The following is an 18,825-nucleotide window of genomic DNA, read 5'->3' on the forward strand; positions in this document are numbered from 1 at the left end:
CATGATTAATTTTTATCATGTCAGATTGGATTCCTTTCATCACTGTAATCATTATAATTTCCGGTATTTATGGTATCATGCTTTGTATGGAGCGACTGAAAGGTACGTATAGTGCAAGCACTGCTCACATGGCAGAATCCAAGATTTGCCAACACACCCAAGAGGAAGTACAAGTTTAGAGCATTCGTCTCTTGTTCACCGAAGATGAATGTTCATGATTGTACAAGGGTGGAAGAAGCGGTTCTGTTGGAGCAGCACATTTTGGTTAGTTACTTTGTTTTGTTTTAAATGAAATTAAGTCTGAAAGTAATCAGCTCAGAAACTTCAAGAAGCAGCACAATAAAAAGAGCTGTATCTGGCCCAGTACCAGTGCAGTGGCAGCTCCGACCCAGGGACTTCTACAAGCCTAACTTGAATCAAATTTGAAGCATGGCTGTCACTGAGCCACCGAGTGCAATGACTTTGGCCAATGGCCCGACTGGAATAACCACTGAGCGGTCGTGGTAGTCATTGGTACTGCTAGGTAGGATCTCTCTAGTCCGCGGTACTGCCTCACTGATCTAGTGAAACAGAGGATATATATAGCGAGCAACGGCAGCAGTAGCAGCGGTGGCGGATGCAGCAGTTACGGGGCAAGCTTGGATTGCATATAATACAAGCTACAGCTGTATGCAACTGATGTGATCAACACCGACTACTAGTATATACTGCAACACCACGGCGGCCAGCAAAACATCAGACATCATCTCCGCAAGTGAGATTAAATTTACACCAAGGAACATGCCGTTGGTGGTGGTGGCGGTGGTGGCAAGATGGATGCATACGGTTTACGCCGGCCTCTCAGAAATAATTAGGAAACAGACAGTGACGGGAATGCAGACTCCCAAGCCACCATCTATGGAATCAAAGATAAGACAGCTGCAATATTAGAATATATCGGCACAGTCTCCAAAGTCCTTTCTCTTTTTCGCCAGCCAGTAGCCACCCTTGTAGACATGAGATACTGTTTTCGTGTGCGGATCGGTCTGGGGCTCAAACCACCTGTAAAGACAAAAGTATTTAGAGAGAAAACACGGGTAGGCAAACGAAACTTTAGGGTAAATGATACAAAATTTAGGGATACTAGCGTGCAGTCAATGCATTGGAAGGCGGCCACAGCAAAGGGCGGTATCATGTCGACTCGAGGACGACCTGATCCATCATAACTAGTTCATAACACCACTAGAAATAGACTAATTTGCTGAACCACTACTCACACCATGGACTACAATCTTGCCAATAGAGTGCTGCACGTTGCATTCAGATTACAGACTGGTCTAAAGTGATTTTGTCCACAACTGGTTATAGTGTTCTGCAAACTGGTTGTAGTGTTCTGCTATAGTGTTCTGCATAACTGGTTATAGTGTTCTGCAAACTGGTTATAGTGTTCTGCAAACTGGTTGTAGTGTTCTGCATAACTGGTTATAGTGTTCTGCATAACTGGTTATAGTGTTCTGCACAACTGGTTATAGTGTTCTGCATAACTGGTTATAGTGTTCTGACTGTCGTACAGTAACAGGTACAGTGAAACCTGTTTAAGCCGACCACTCAAGGCACCTGACCAATGTGGCCTCCGTCTCCTTATCCAGGGTCATTTGACTAGAAATAACACCCTTGGTCCTAATTGTAGTGGTCCTCTAGGACAGGTGGTCACCTTATCAGAGTGGTTGCTTTGACAGATTTGACTGTACCATCGTGTGGAATCTTCATACTAAGTAATACACACAGTGTCTGAAGTCCTTACTGCAAAATAGTGCTCAATACCCTAACAAGGGCAGAGCGTACTATACAAGCTAGAACAACAGAGACCAAAATCTTTCTCGTGACTCCGAGTTTCGTGTGTAAATGTCGAGTTAAACACGAAACGCGGCAGAGCGCACTACACAAGCTAGATCAACAGAGACCAAAATCTTTCTCGTGACTCCGAGTTTCGTGTGTAAATGATGAATGAGTGTTTTTAAACACGAAACTCGCAGTCACGAGAAAGATATGGGTCTCTGTTATTCTGCCTTGTGTACTAAGTACTACATGTATGAGCATCCAAACAACACAGTGTGTGCTGCTGACTGTAGGACGCATGCTTGTGGATGCGCTGCAGGCGCACACACAATTGAGAGTTCCAGGTCACTGTCACCACCGTACCTAGGTTGCCACGTAATTCCAGCTTGGTCGCGCTGCTTCTTTGCAGTGCGCTGCTTGTCCTCAATGCGTGCCTTTTCACGTGCCGCGACGTCGACCTGGCAACACACAGACACGTAAATAACGCATGTCATGGCATGCACCTTTCCAGGTTATCAAATCGAAAATTTTCAAGTTCATGTGAGAGTCAGTCAGATTGACTACTACTCCACGTCCATAGGATAGGCGGCATGCGCCAGGCGGTGCAGTTCCTATTCGATGGCTGACACCATCACCTGTGACCTAGGCTGCTATTGCCATCACCACTCTATCCCGGCATAGGCCGTCGAAGTCTGATGTCACAGCTTCTTGACAACGCGCAGTTACTTGGCCAAGTGGTGACAAACAAAAGTCGCGTCACCTGCACTTGTCGTGTTTCCAGTGGGAGCAGCATGTAGTGAACACAGCTACAGCATCATTTTGACTGAGGAGCGCACGAGCGAGACTATTTATTTCAAATAAACTGCTTGTAGTTTTCGCTTTGTAGAGAAGGAGAAGCTGTAGCTGATTTTTGGCTTGGCCACTGCCGTGCCTGTACTGTCGTTCGGCTTTACATGTAGTCGCCGGCCAAGAAGCAATGATGGCGGTCTCTGTTATTTCTATCGCAGCGATCGCTGATTTCTTTTAGTTCTGAGACCAACCAACTCTGGGCGCGTTTCCTGGTCCAGCGGCAAGCGAAAATCAGAACTCCTATCTCTCAGGTGCTGGTGAACACTCAGCAGGAAAACTCTGCACGATGGCTTGAGAGCGAAGGAGAAACTTCTTGATGTAAAACAAAATAATTTGAAGTCGCGATCTTGCACCAGCGCGCCCCAGTCAAAGTGATGCCGTGACTGTTAGAAACACGACAAGTGCAGGTGACGCGACTTTCGTTTGCCACCACTCGGCCTTGTAACTACGTGTAACTACGAGTTTTCAGGCAGCGTGACGTAGGCACTTCGACAGCCTATTGTGCGGGCGTGCACGTCTCCTCCTTGTGGTCGTCGTCTTCTCTGCTGCTGCAGAGACCAGGAGTGCATTCACAGACTTGCACAGGCATCCTCGATGATGGTGATGATGATGATGGTGATGATGATGATGATGTTCTCGACTTATGGTTTCAGCGGGCCTGAGACAACTCAATTCCTAAAGTCTCTTGCCTCTCTCTTTGTAGAGAGAAGCCAGGATCTCAAATATCCTGTTGTCATGGGTATGTTGCGTACCCGCCTGTCGTTTTGCCTCTTGAGGTGGGCCATTACGTGCTTTCGTGGTTGCCGAGGGTCTTATAACAGACGGCGGGTGAATTCCTTTGTGGCCCAGTGTCGTTTGGCCGCATAGTGAATTTTTATGCTATGCCTCTCAACAATATCACTATGGATAACATCACATTTTTTAAATAACTATTTGGTAAAGTAACATCATCTGTCATTTAATATCTATCTGGTAAAATAATCAGCATTTGAACATCTATTTGGTACTAATCATTCAACTGTTAAATGTCATATTTTACCTGAATATCTATCACGATTTTTGCACATAATCTCGGTTATCACCGTTTCAAGCCCGTACAAGAGGCCGTTTCCAATGATGATGATGATGATGATGATGATGATGATGATCTTTTCTTTGGGTTAAAAGGTTAACTTCATCCTCGTTTTCTTATTGCCTTGTATTGGAATTTGCCCATAAAAGTGGCTACGGTGTGATAATGCATTTTTATATTTCGTGTTTTAACATTAATTTCAGAAAATTGCTCTTATAATACCTTGCGTTTTATATTCATAATATTGTTGCCCGTAAAAGCGGCTTGGTTACATGATGATGATGATGATGGTGATGATGATGGTGATGATGATGGTGATGATGAGCAGTCACCTGCTTCCGCGGTTGCCGCGGTTCGTACGGCAAGAGGCGACAGCCGAACTCATTTCTGGCCCAGTGCCGCCAGGCGGAGTAGGGTGCTGCCTTTGGCCTCAACTTAATATAATGCTATTTTGGTTTTTTCCCCTTTTATTACTCTGTGTTCATTGCTTGTTTTTGTATTGATTTACTTCCTTGACTGCTTTTGTGTTTCATCATTTTCCGGTTGGTTTTGTGTTGATTTCCCCTGTTCACTTTACATATTGTAATGATATACATTTGCTTTGCCCGTAAAAGAGGCTTTTCTCATGGTGATGATGATGATGATGATGATTATGGTGGTTAAGATGATGATGATGGTGGTTAAGAGCTTGAAATTTGTACTTTTCTTGCCGTTATTAGATTTTTGTCTCCAAGAAAGTTCTATAAAACTATTTCTAGAAACAAACATGTGCATTATATGCAGACAAGGTCAGATATAAGGAGAGAGCCGTCCTGTATTCTGCCCGAATCGTATCTTACCCTGCCTTCTTCGAACAATCTTTCATCCGGTCTGAGCCTTGAGTCGGTGTCACATAATCGCTCGTCGGGTATACATGTTGGGTATTGATTCAACTGCAGCGCCAACTTCGTGTAGCCAAATATCCTGTCAATCATGCCAACAAATACCAATAAAGCTCAGCTTAGTAAACAGCTCACTTTTTTTTATCACAGGGATATTTAAATCTTCACCACTTGACTACTCAACGGCTCTTTCTTTTAAAAGCATCTCACATCGGGTGCTACCAACAAGAGTACGTGACAACCGCTGAGTGAGCTGTCGACTTACCTAGAGGCATTTGCTGGCTTTGGGAAAGACTTCCATATAGTCAAGGGCTGATCTGGCTTCCCTAAAGACATCAACATAAGGAAAGTAACACTTAAACAATCTGGCTCAGCTATGACAGTTGGGGCGTCAGAAGGTTAGAGTGGTACGGTCAGCCATCTGAGGTACATGTAGAACTAACTTGTTGGCGGGGGGCTCTGTAGTTTTCGAAATTTAGAGCCCAAATCAATACATTTGATTGATTGACAGGGCACCTGGGGCAAGGAGTGGTACGGTCAATACCGTAGTGACAGACCGCAGTGAGTCCAACGTCCCTGCCCTCAGTATCTTTGGCTGACATGGTACAAGTAAAGATCCAGTGAAAATCCAAACTCGCTTCTTATTTCAAAACACCACAAGTACATTACACAGTAACAATACACTAAGATGATGCATCGAAGAAAGCCAAGCTAAAGAACAGACCAAGAATAGAAGCATACACGACTCCGGTTTGGTCATATCACAACTCCAATGTTGGGAGCAGCTAGTATTATCAACAAAGTGGCTATCTCAGCTTGAACACTGTATTTCCAGCAAAACTGGATGCAATGGCATACACACAAATTTCCTTACCAACTGGGTAGCATTTCATGCCGTCCTGCCAGTTGCCTTCCAAGATGATCCGATCAGTTCCCGTGGCATCTTTGACTCGTCCACTCAGCCTCTTGAATTTCTGGCTGACAGACTTGTAGCTCTGGAAGGACACGCTAGCTCTCTCCCCGGTTGTGTGATTCTGGACGACTACTTCACCTTCCTGGTGTATAGAGTGAAGAAGTCAGACAGAAGTTTATCAGTAACTGGCATTGGGCATAGTAAAAATATGCCGTGAACATGGCCACTACCCGTGTTATTTGCTACTACATGTATGGTTCAGTACTAGCAAATCAAAGAGATCAGAGAAATAATCAGGCCAAACTCAAATTTGGCATTTCCACGGGACAGCCAAACTCGGTTTACGTCACTTTCCGGCCAGCTGTAATATAGTCTTCAATATACAAGTAATTATGTTGAAAATGTTAGGAGTAGCTGCAAGAAACTGTCCTCCATCGTAACCTCTATGTCCTGGGTGCAGTCCTGGAAAAATGATTACTTTCAGTGCCTTAAAAAAATTAAGGTAGGACCGCAGAACATGATAATGATCCTTGATTCAGTCCGACTTGGTCTCACGCAAACCATGAAATGTGTGTTTCTAATAAAGATATTAGTGTTGAAAGGGGAATGTGGGATGAGGGATGTGTGTGTGTGTGTGGGGGGGGGGGGAGAGAGAGAGAGAGAGAGAGAGAGAGAGAGAGAGAGAGAGAGAGAGAGAGAGAGAGAGAGAGAGAGAGAGAGAGAGAGAGAGAGAGAGAGAGAGGGGCAATCATGCTGCTCACATGGTCTAGCCATAGGCGGCCAATCATGATGTTGTGGATAGTTGTCTGTGGCTTGTTCCAGGAATAGCGATTCTTTCCAACTGACAAGTGCACAATGCCAGTTGGGATCACTCTAATGTACTGCACAGCAATCATTGCACAGAAGAAGATCACAGAGAAAACAAGAAATGAACCCCACACACATCAACCAGCAGAGATCTCCCACCAGCCGCATTGCAAGTACAATACAAGCAGGGATGCACACAGTAGTCTAACATTCAGATATACTGTTCGGCAGGCTGCTGTGATTTTCAGTGGGTTCCCCTCAGTTTCCTGTTCTTTCCGGTTCCAGAATTCACACTCTGGGCCCTTAGTACGATAATTCCCGATTTTCACTCACACCATCACTCTTCGGAATCTTGAAAATCGTGTTCTGATTTTCGATACGGTGATTTCTCAAATGTGGCCCTGGGACGAGGTTGAGTACGATCTCGGCAACGTAGTGGGCCAGTTGCAAATGAACAGACTGTAGGGCCCATTTAAAGGGTTATGCGAGTGATTAAATTGGAATTATGAAATTAGTTGAGCAAAGATCATGGTCAAATTTCCGACATTCATTCCTGGCAGATATTGATAAGTGATAACGGAGGAATATTCAAAGAATGAAGCCACTTCGTGTTCTGTGTTGTCCACCAATATTTTTTGCCAAGATACCGAGAAGTCGCAACGTGTGACAAACGGCCAGGTGATAGGTTGCTCAATAGAGAGGTTCCGCACAACGTCACTACGTTAGTAAAAAACGTAGTCGATCTATGGAAAGTCTTACGTAAACTGCATGCGCATCTGTGTTCCGCCATACGGAGTTTTCAAATCACGTAGCTGCCCTTGGCAAGTCCGAACGCGGCAGTGTGTGACCGCATCAACCTGGGGAGAGAGTCATAAATTTGTAACCCAGTCCACGTACGGACCACCTACGTTATCAGAGCCCTATCTACGTACTCTCCGTAGACAACTTTCCGTAAGTGGAGTGAAAACTCACGAATTCACGGGGTTTCCCGCCCACTAACGTAAAGTTGCTCAACTTTACGTAGTGCGGAACCTCTCTAATATCAAATACTGTCAGTACGAGTATTGTGCCAAATGTCACGTTCTCATCCCTTGGCATCTTGTGAATAATTTGATAAATTGCGTCACTGCTTGTAAACTGCCACTTACATTTCCACGGAACCTAGTTTCTAGCTTGTACTCCTGCCAGAGTTCCCAGCCCTTGCCAATACAGTGCATTGCGGTGATGGGTGGATGGTGACACACCTGCAAATGCAAATGCAGGCAGGTACAGAGGGATAGAACACTGTGCCCATCAATGATAATGCCAGTACCGTAAAAGTACCACGAGAGCGCCCCACCTGGATTTTACAGCCAGGGAAAAAGGGAAACACTGTGTACTAATACTAAGATCATACTTTAATAGCATGTAGTTGTGTGGAGTTCCAAGGTAAACTGTGTACGGATTGCCTTCAAAGGGTGCAATGTGTGTACAAGGTATGTGTCGTACGCACAGGACACCTCCACAACACGACCACGAAAGGACGAGTTGGTGCGGCGCTCTCGCGGTACTTTACAGTAAGCATGCAGTACACTTACTGCATGACCCGTATAGACACATGACCCGTATAGACACATGACCCGTATAGACACATGACCCGTATAGACACCTGACCCGTATAGACACATGACCCGTATAGACACATGACCCGTATAGACACATGACCCGTATAGACACATGACCCGTATAGACACCTGACTAGGCCTAGCCCAAATTTGCCGGCAATTCTTCCGGCAAAATATCGAAATTTCTCACGAAAAGAAATTGCTGGCAAATTCCGAGCAAAATATCGAATTTACAGAGGATCCGGGTGTATTTTGGCAATTTTATTCAAATTTCTTTGGTTTCATTGGGCCAACTTCGTGCTGAAATAGCTCGTGTAGGTTGTCCAGGGGTACATAAATTTGAAATCATGCTACAAAATCCGGAATACTGACACCGTTATAAGTTTTGCTTTCCTCATCAGAGTCACCATCCACTTTTACCAAAGTAGACGGTTCATTCGAAGCCATTTTGCCACAAAGCAGGAGCAAAATGGAGCAAAATATCGGAAACGAAAGGCAATGCCAAGCAAAATACGGAAAGTGCTCGGGCAAAATTTGCCGGCAAAATATCGAAGCGCCCCGAGCAAATTTGGGCTAGGCCTACACCTGACCCGGATAGACACATGACCCGTATAGACACATGACCCGTATAGGCACATGACCCGTATAGGCACATGACCGGTATAGACACATGACCCGTATAGACACATGACCCGTATAGACACATGACCGGTATAGACACATGACCGGTATAGACACATGACCCGTATAGACACATGACCCGCATAGACACATGACCCGCATAGACACATGACCCGCATAGACACATGACCCGCATAGACACATGACCCGCATAGACACATGACCCGCATAGACACATGACCCGCATAGACACATGACCCGCATAGACACATGACCCGCATAGACACATGACCCGCATAGACACATGACCCGCATAGACACATGACCCGCATAGACACATGACCCGCATAGACACATGACCCGTATAGACACATGACCCGTATAGACACATGACCCGCATAGACACATGACCCGCATAGACACATGACCCGCATAGACACATGACCCGCATAGACACATGACCCGCATAGACACATGACCCGCATAGACACATGACCCGCATAGACACATGACCCGCATAGACACATGATCCGCATAGACACATGACCCGTATAGACACATGACCCGTATAGACACATGACCCGTATAGACACATGACCCGTATAGACACATGACCCGTATAGACACATGACCCGTATAGACACATGACCCGTATAGACACATGACCCGTATAGACACATGACCCGTATAGACATGTGACCCGTATAGACACATGACCCGCATAGACACATGACCCGCATAGACACATGACCTGCATAGACACATGACCCGTATAGACACATGACCCGTATAGACACATTACTCGAATAGAACCCGATTTTTTGAAGAGCGCCGTGACACAGAAGCGCGATTTGAATAGAAGCATACAGTCATGTACGTGCAAGTACATGTATGTACACACTACATGCATGATAATATGCACGGTACAGTGTAGACTGAAGATTTTGATGTAGAAGCATGTCACTGTTTGAATAGAAGCATGGTTCGAACCCCGGCTTATACGGCCGTAAGCACCTGCTTTTATACGTGACATTACGGTAATTCTTGCTGATCAGACGGCACGCTTTCTGCTGATCAGCGGACAGCATAACTTCCGCTAATCAGACATTACATTAAAAATGCCAGTGATCCAAGGCTAGTGGTTGGTCAAACATGTCAATCAGCCAAACACTGCTCCCTCGCTGGATATTGTACTTGACTTCAAGTAGAAGACCAACTTAGAATGGGTCGTAGAATATCCAGCTATATCGACGATTGGATAAATCCACAAAATACTCGCCTATACATGTGGTGCAATGCAATCTGCTTTCAAAAAAAGAGAAACATATTTCCAGTGATAGACCCATCTGTCGGTTGGTAAGGATTGCAGTCTTGTTTTACAGGTATGGGTTCTTAACTGCAGTGATGCAAAAGAACATACCGAGGGGTTTCAGTGTCGGCAGCTCAGTCAGTCAGTCAGTCAGTCAGTCAGTCAGTCAGTCAGTCAGTCAGTCAGTCAGTCAGTCAGTCAGTCAGTCAGTCAGTCAGTCAGTCAGTCAGTCAGTCAGTCAGTCAGTCAGTCAGTCAGTCAGTCAGTCAGTCAGTCAGTCAGTCAGTCAGTCAGTCAGTCAGTCAGTCAGTCAGTCAGTCAGTCAGTCAGTCAGTCAGTCTGCCCTACTAACCAGCACAAGGTAAACATAAACATACCTGCTCAACAACAACACAATAGCCCTCCTCCGGCCGAATTGCATCGTATGTCTCACCTAAAACTGGGTTAAATGGCTTGTAGTGCCTGCAACAAGACGAGGCACAAAGCAAATAACCGTGAATGCGACAGAGAGAAATGTACCAAAGCCACACCGAACAAAGTCCGATGCTTGGCTTTGGGTGACCTGACCGTGACTGATGCTTATGCACTGAGCGCTGACCTATAAACATTGTAATGCTGTGTGCTGGAGTGTACGTATGCAAGTACAGTAACATGCCTGTGTACTGCATACATCTCTTCTGTACTGACTATCGGGTCGACTGGAATTGCAGTTGTCAAGACTTTAATGTAGCGTTCTCGACAGAGACATGTTTCAGTTAAGTAGGGAAATGATCATGCCTGCACTTTGAAAACATTAGGAGCAACCGGCTACTGAAGTATTTGTTTTGTCACTATCAGTGCTGACGTCACCACCACTGACCTGTACTGTTGTGCCCAGTCTGGCTTGCGTCTAGCTGATTCGGAGGTAACAGCATTGTGGAAAACCAATGATTCTCAAGAACCTGACTAATTACAATCGGGGAAATACGGTATCTAACTTACCTATCTAGTGCTGATCCGTATGGTGAAGAAGCAAATGCTGCAACCCGCGCTAAACATTCCAATGAGTCCATACATGCTGCAACAGACCAGCATAGCCCACAGCAGCAGTCCAGTCCAGCACAGAACATGACCGAGCAACACAAATCACAACAGACAAACTAACCGTGGCTATCTTCACCATCCAAAGTTCTGAACCGTGACATTGCCCTGGGCATACATCTAATAGGACACCTGTGTTTTGTGTACCGCGCCACGCCACGCAGAGCGTCAACCTGCCGGTTTTGGGTCCCTCTACACATGTACTGCTACTAGTACTCCATGAACATGACAATCATGTATCATGCACTGTTACCATGCACTGTTACCGTGCACTGTTACCATGCACTGTTACCATGCATTGTTACCATGCACTGGTACAATGGGCACTGGTACAATGGGCACTGGTACAATGGGCACTGGTACAATGGGCACTGGTACAATGGGCACTGGTACAATGGGCACTTGGTACCATGCACTGTTACCATGCACTGGTACCATGCACTGGTACAATGGGCACTGTTACCATGCACTGTTAGTAACTTAGCATGTACTTCTTGAAGTACTACTGCCACTACTGCCACTATGATGACTGGACTGCTATCATGCACTGCTCAGTGATTAAAAGACGTACTATCATGTAGCAGCATATAGACAGTGAGGTTTTCACATACTGCCATCTAACTGAATAATCCTTACTTAGAGGTGCATTAACTTTGGTACTAAAACATATTGCCATAACAGTGCTCCTTCTTGTAGACTGCATCTACCAAGAGAGAGAGCGCCCCGCCTTGATTTTACAGCCAGGGAAAACTGTATGACAGAACATAACTAAGTGGGTACAGTGTGAGACTGACCTACAAAGGTGTACTAAGGCCACACATTGCATGTTTTCGTGTGGGGCTTGCATGAGCACAAAGGTAAACACAGTACGGATTGACTACAAAGCATGCAATGTGTGTACGTGTGGTATGACCTACAGACAGGACACCCACCGCCAAAACACAACCATGAGAGGGCAGCAATGCTTGGAGCGCTTTCGTGGTACTCAGGTCCGGTAATATTGAAGAAGGTCACAGCTCTACTTAGTACTTGGCTCTTTGTGAGTGATGACCAAATAAGGCAAGTTCTGGAGGAAATACATGTCCAGCGGAATCAACAATCCCTAACTATTAGTTAGTGCCCATACCTGCAGCGTCATTGAGAATATACGCATACTCCAAGTCCTCCACCATTCTCTGTGTTCAACCGTGAAGACCAGAAACAAACAGAGAGCATCAGAAGGAACTGTCGGTACGACATCAAGTGTTGTCATCTGTTGTAAGCCGAGTAGATGTTAGACTGACGTAGTTTTAATTAATACAGCATGCATCCTGCGATCTGCTATTGCAATCATCCTATATTAATGAACATCTAGCCTGGGAAACGGTCTACTAAACATACGTATCAAATTATAATCTCTTTACTCTTTATAAAAAACTATTTTCGCGTGCTCTTCAAAGTTTCGTATGTCGACAGTTGACGAGTGTCATATCTCTTCTAATCTTGTTGTTTCATGGTAAAAACATCTCCAAAAACTTGGAACGTCGCAATATATCGGTGCATTCCTGCAACTTCTAACCAGAGGCTTCCCTAAGAATTGTGAGGCACACATCGCCCGAGCTTTGCATGCCGACTGTCCTCTCCCGGATTTAACTACAGCTCACTGGCATTCACTATACACACGATGTTACCTGTGTGAAGGAAAGTGGTTCATTGAATTGTATTGGCATAGTCACTCTTGTCAAGTCACGCCCAACCACAGACTTCAGGAATCTGCAGATGCACAAAGGGCAAGCAACACACATGCACACTTCTATTACGGGTTCATCATTCACTAACATCACACTGTACATTTTTGCTAGTTGCACAACATTTCCATCTTTCTCCATCCGGACTCAACTTGCAAGAAAACCAAAGGCTTTTAAACAAGAGTGGCCTAAATAATGATCGTGGAGACAAAGAGTTTTCAAATCATTGCCATCAATATGATCACTTGTGCCGTCAAAATTATCTTACATTTTGTTTAACTATTCTGGCATTGTCAACGCACTAGTACATTGGAGAAATCATACTTTTGTCAGTATAGGGCAGACATAGTAGCAGTTCATGCTATGGACTTACCCCCATAGGCTGAACGATGATCTCTCTCCCATAAAATCTAGCTTGTTCCGTCGACTGTTGGGAGAAATGCCGGCTAAGTTTAGACAAAAGGGCGTGTGAAACAAATCAAAGAAAAAAAGGAGCCCCAATCAACTGTCTTGTCAGATGCCTAATGAAATATTTCACGCAGGCTACCACATCCGATTGGGGCACACAGGCGACAATACTGAACTCTATTTCCAATGTCAAACTGATGCAGATTTATTCAACTCTACAGCCCATCTCTAGCCTTGCATTGGTTGAGCACTCTTTCTGGTTTGCCTCACACTTATCTTCCTGTGTGCAAAGCTGGCTGGGCTAGTCTCACAGTATGTACATGTATACAACTGTACGCAAAGTACATGTAGAAGCGACGGTTTCAAATAGGACACAGGTTGCAAACCGGAACGGACTCAATATTCACTTTCTCTCTTGGTATTTTGATTAGAAAACATATGTCACAGTGAGACTACGATGTGTTATACTCCGAGCCAACATGTCATGGCTCTGCGATGACCAGAAGCGCCATACCAAGCAGGTGAGTTTTTGACGTGTTGATTCGCATTGCGACTTGAGTTTTACGACTTTCGAAAAATCAACTTCTTGTCGCAGGTAAACAGCGGCTCGCCTCTCGCCAATAAAGCACCGCATACCAATAAAAACTAATGGAAGTACACACAAGGCTTATTGTTACTCTGTACTGGCCGTCGTGGAGCGATAGCAATTACCTAATTTCAGACCCAGAGTGAATTTGACGTGCACTCTAAAACGTGTCCGGTTTGGAGCCACCTCTGATTTGAACTTTTTTGAAGCGAAAAATTGGGCAACTTGGAGGCAATGGGTCAACACAAAGGAGTGGCTCAGTTCGATTGACTCTGGCCCCAGAGCAAACTTCAACATGCCAGTTTCCTTCCACAAACATATTTCGAGTGAAAAACCAACGCTGATGATCGGTTTGGGTCTATACAAATTTGGCTGTCAAGCCGTTCCGGTATCGAACCGTCGCCTCTACATGACGTGTGTGGCGACATCCACATGGTCACGTGCGTGTGTAGATGCATAAATTCAAATGGCACTGTAGTGCACAATGTATTGTAGAAAGCTAGAAATGTAGAAATGCCATGCCTGCGTGACCCGCTAGCCGTGTATATCACAATAGCCACTACACACAAACGTGTACAGTCAACTTCGCTAATGACGACTGCGGATATAACGACAATTCGCGAATAATGACAGAATTTCCATGCCCAGAGCAAAGTCCATACTACCTGTATACATGTAATGAGACTTCGCGAATAAGGACACTTTTCTGATGCCCCGCCGAGTGTCGTTATAAGCGAAGTTGACTGTATATCACAATAGCCACTATACACAAAAGTGTATATCACAATAGCCACTATACACAAAAGGTCCAGTGGAATCTTGTCTCTACTCCGAGTTTCTTGCCCTATACAATCTTCAGGAGACTGATTCTACTTCGAAGTAAAAGAACGCACCGGCATTGGATTATGTCTATATCCCATAGAGAAAGTGATGCCACTTGACAACTTGGTGGGGAAGTGGTGCATGAGTACTGAGTCAGCCCAATAGTATAATGGAAGGCACAAAAATGAATGCTGCAGTGCTTAGCGTGATAGGTAGTGGTGTAGCATGTTGAACAGGGGTCATCGGTATGGTGTAGCCTTCAACCTGCCCATAATTACCTGGGTGGGGTGAATGATGTGTGATATGTTTACTGATCCGTGTGCTGTACATGTATTTTGTATGTAAGCTAAAAGTTATTGGTGTAGAATCCAGGCTCTCAAGTTCAAGAGGTAGTAGTATTTTGACTCTCAAGTTCAAGAGGTAGTAGTATTTTGACTCGTGGTGGCATTTTGACACGAGTTCAGAGCGCCTGGCTTTGTCTGCATTGCTGATGAATCGTTTTTTGGTGAGGCACAAATCACATCTCTTCACTGTAGACATTGTTGTTATCATAGTGTGCAATGCATGTTCTGATTCAGGGGCGTCGGACACGGTACGGTCACTACGGTATTGACCGTACCACTATTTGCCCCAAGTACCCTGTGAATCAATAAAATGCACTGATTTGGGCTCTAAATTCCCAAACTGTTCGGCTCAGCCACCCCTCCCCCACGAGTAAATTGTACTTCAGATGGCTGACCGTACCACATTAAATTACCTTCCGATGCCCCTGTGATTCTGGTAAACCATCTTAACCCTTTAAGAGCCGCCCCATACTTGAATGCGTCGTAAACGACGCATTCAAATGCAAAACTTCAAAAGATCGTAACTCAGTCCAATCTCGCTCAAATCCAGTGATCGAAATATCCAGGGCGACGAGAAAACTCTCACCTGTCGGGAGAAACAATCCGCGAAGCGCTGAGAGCAACGGTTCCCGAGATAAATTACTCGTAAGTTGAGCCGCGATCGCGGCAATTTCAAAAGCGCGCAGTGCGACTTTAGTATTGAGACATTTGAGACTTGTCGTCACGCTGGTTTACTCGAATTTGCACGGGTTTCACTGTTGATATTGTCAAGAGTACACAGCGAAAAAATTGGAACTCCACGATCGAGTAAAATGAAATATCTGGTGCGGGACGCAATTGGACGCATTTGGGGCATTTTTCGTACCATTGCTGCGATCTAGCGCTGGACAGACGGTGTGCTGGCTATCATGATCGACCCCATTCTCTTCCTCTCGCGGAGACCTTTCCAGGAAGCCCTAGATTGTGAGGATTGAGTGAGTAGAACTGAAGCTATGATCTAAAGGAACATGAAAAAATGCAGAATTTTGAAATTTTCCTGTGGCTCTTAAAGGGTTAAATCCGATGTCACTACTGCCAATTATTGGTTATGATAATAATTTTGACCGGCAAAAGTGCATTTTGCTTTTGATAATATTATTAAAGTTGTGATATCACATAGCCGATAAGTCCTCACACCCGGGTCAGATAGTGGAGCCAGGATCTGTCCATGCAGCCCTTGCAGCTCTTGCAGCTGCGCAGGTCAGTGATCTGGTGATGACAGGAGTCACATGTCTTGTCACCTAGACCTACCCATGATTCATGAAGCATTGCCACTCTACATTGCCATTCTACATTGTGGCTCTCACATCATCGTCATGCTACAATGTGCACAGATTCATGCGTTATTATTTTACCGGTTTACCCATGTACCCAGCGCCCAGCGGTGGGTCTACCCCTCCAAAAAAGATAGCTCAGCTAACTCGCAACAGCCGTTGTACTTAAGTCTTTACCGCACAGCAGGGTGCAGTTTGAAATGCAGGATTTCTCCAGGCAAAGAATACAAGATGGTGTGATCGAACTTACCATGCAATAATTCTCCGACAATGTCGACTTCCATGTCCCTGACGGTGTCGTCGCTTTTGAGCTCGCAATCAGACTTCTGCAAATGTAGGCATACAGAAGGCATACACGACACGGAGAATTCTTTTCAAAAGCGAATCAGCCCCGCTGTGTATCACTGCTGCGTGGGATTGACATAATCGCAATACTAATAGCCGCAATGCGCAGCGAGAGCGCAGGAAGTCTGCTGTCTCCTGTTCACTTCAGCGCTGGCACGACTGACCTGGGCTGCGTCGCTGGTACTGCTAGATCCCGACTGGTCAGCTTCGACTCGACCGTGTGTGTCACTCATGGCCGGTAAACGTGCTGTTGCTACTGGCTATGCCAGTGGCAGTGTCACTACGCCGCCGCCAAACAAAGCGTAAATGCCGACCAAGAAGTCGAAATGAAACTGTTGAGGGGAAATAGATCGGTAAAAGACACGAGGCCAGGTTTCCAATATGTACCATCCGCTCGGCGGTAGTGAAGCAGCAAAGCAGTCAGTATGGCATATTGCGGGGATGGAAGTAACTGAGTAGAGCGAGAATACTGCTTCAGCTGCAAGAATTATTAGTTTGTTTACTTGAAGTCTTGAAGCATCTACATGTCACTGTGGTTCAAACACTTACACAGCATTAGCAGCGGCTCATTGTGCTGCTCGCACTGCGCTTCGCAGTCTCGAAATACCGACTCTCGATCTCCGGCGCGATCCGCGTTCCGATCTCCTGCCTATTTTTGGTGCACGCAGAATCAAAGGCGGCGTAGACCACGCGCTGTGTACAGACCCCAGTTACTGACTGTGCCAAGGCCCAAAGTCAAAGACATAAGTCTCAAACTAACGTGTTACTTTGACCATGGCCATGGCATGGCGGGCATGGGCAGTGGCACTCAGCATGTACACGTGTAGACCTGTCATTATTTAGTGTCACCTGGTCACGTCGTAGTCATGTAGACCTACAAGGCTACATGACTGTGTAGACTATTGTATACATGATGACTGTAGTCTTTGTACTCGTAGATAAACTAATTCTAAGATTGTAGATTGTAGATCTACTGACAGTCACCATCACTATTACAGTATTTATAGCCTATTATACATGTACTGGTACAGTCGTCCCTCTCTAATCCGGCACTTTATAATCCAGCACCCTCGATAAACCAGCACAATTTTCAGTAGCCAAAATGTCCTCTTCATGCACATTGCAGCAGTAAATCAGATTTGTTAATCCAGCACCCTCCCTAATCCAGCAGATTTTCGTGGCACAAATGGTGCCGGATTATAGAGGGACCACTGTATTTAAATACTCTACGACTCGAGCAGGTCCAGGAAGATCCACGTAGTCGCTACGTAGATCTACGTGTGCACGACTCTTTTATCTTTTTTACACAAGCTAGCTGCATACAGTGTACTAGTACTCGCGACATTTTTGTCATTGTAGTCATTAAGTTTGTCAGTGTAGATCTACCAGCGCAGTACCTTTTTTTACAGGCCCGAAAGGACTCGACCGAGTGCTCATGCTCAGGACAGGACTACCTGCTAGCTGCTAGCCTAGCGCCTTCAAATTCAATGATTATTACTACAGCCAGAACTGAGTCTACGTACAGCAACTACCAGTTGAGGTCAGTGTGGCCCTGTGTGGTAGTGTCTAGTGAGGCCGAGGCCCGCGAGGGTGGCATGCACTGGTATGGTGCAGCCTGCATGAGTGCATCTGGGACAGTTTGCCAGTTTGTCGCGACAAGAGCCTTGAATAGGCCATAACTCTATTAATTTTTTTATGTTCTCTTGTCTTGTGTTTATTATTACTATGAATATGATTTAGAAAAGCGATCCTGTCACTTGTCAGCTTTTCGATAGATCTATGTGGTTGGTTCTGGCGCATACGTGTAGATCTACGTGGTGTACATGTACGCGAACAAGACTACAGCTTGATCATGCGTGTCACTCCCTGCATACCAGATTCTGTTTCCGGGAGATTTACACAGTAGATCCACGTGCCACATGCACTGCAGTACTACTGGCGCACACTTCTAGTCACTAGCGACTGGCTCTGTATACAATTATGTACATAGCGCCCATAATTTTTATTAACTTTTAAACGGAGGTACTAGGTTTCACTGACATTGATTGTCATTGTGTCTGCATACTGCATACTATAGCGCCCACAATGGCCATAACTTGCATAAGCAGCCGCTCCAGAATTCCGATGACTCATCATTAGTGGTATTGTGAATTGGCCTTTACGTTACTGGCTTTAGGTTGAACTACTTAATGAGAGTGGCCTCGCGACTGTTTCCCTGTTTGCGACAGTACTTGACATGCATTTCCTTGTCATAATTATGTCGCATCGCAGGTCATATATTGTGAGTCATGCCTTACTTAAAATCATATACATGTACATGTACACC

General features: G+C 45.3%; 1 protein-coding gene across 1 annotated transcript; it reads right to left on the reverse strand.

The window, feature by feature from the left end:
- Positions 1–168: 168 nt before the first annotated feature.
- On the reverse strand, positions 169–17,080 carry LOC135820857 (oxysterol-binding protein 1-like). The gene is made up of 14 exons (XM_065333903.1): positions 16,664–17,080; positions 16,405–16,480; positions 13,055–13,127; positions 12,625–12,706; positions 12,081–12,129; positions 10,856–10,931; positions 10,252–10,336; positions 7,489–7,584; positions 6,295–6,414; positions 5,495–5,675; positions 4,886–4,946; positions 4,579–4,702; positions 2,182–2,276; positions 169–1,041 (listed from the first exon to the last, which is right to left on the reverse strand). Exons 1-14 carry the CDS (start codon positions 16,730–16,732, stop codon positions 927–929), a joined length of 1,302 nt encoding a protein of 433 aa, XP_065189975.1. The 5' UTR covers positions 16,733–17,080; the 3' UTR covers positions 169–926.
- Positions 17,081–18,825: the final 1,745 nt, after the last annotated feature.

Source organism: Sycon ciliatum, chromosome 1, assembly GCF_964019385.1.
Source record: "Sycon ciliatum chromosome 1, ocSycCili1.1, whole genome shotgun sequence".
NCBI classification, from domain to species: domain Eukaryota; kingdom Metazoa; phylum Porifera; class Calcarea; order Leucosolenida; family Sycettidae; genus Sycon; species Sycon ciliatum.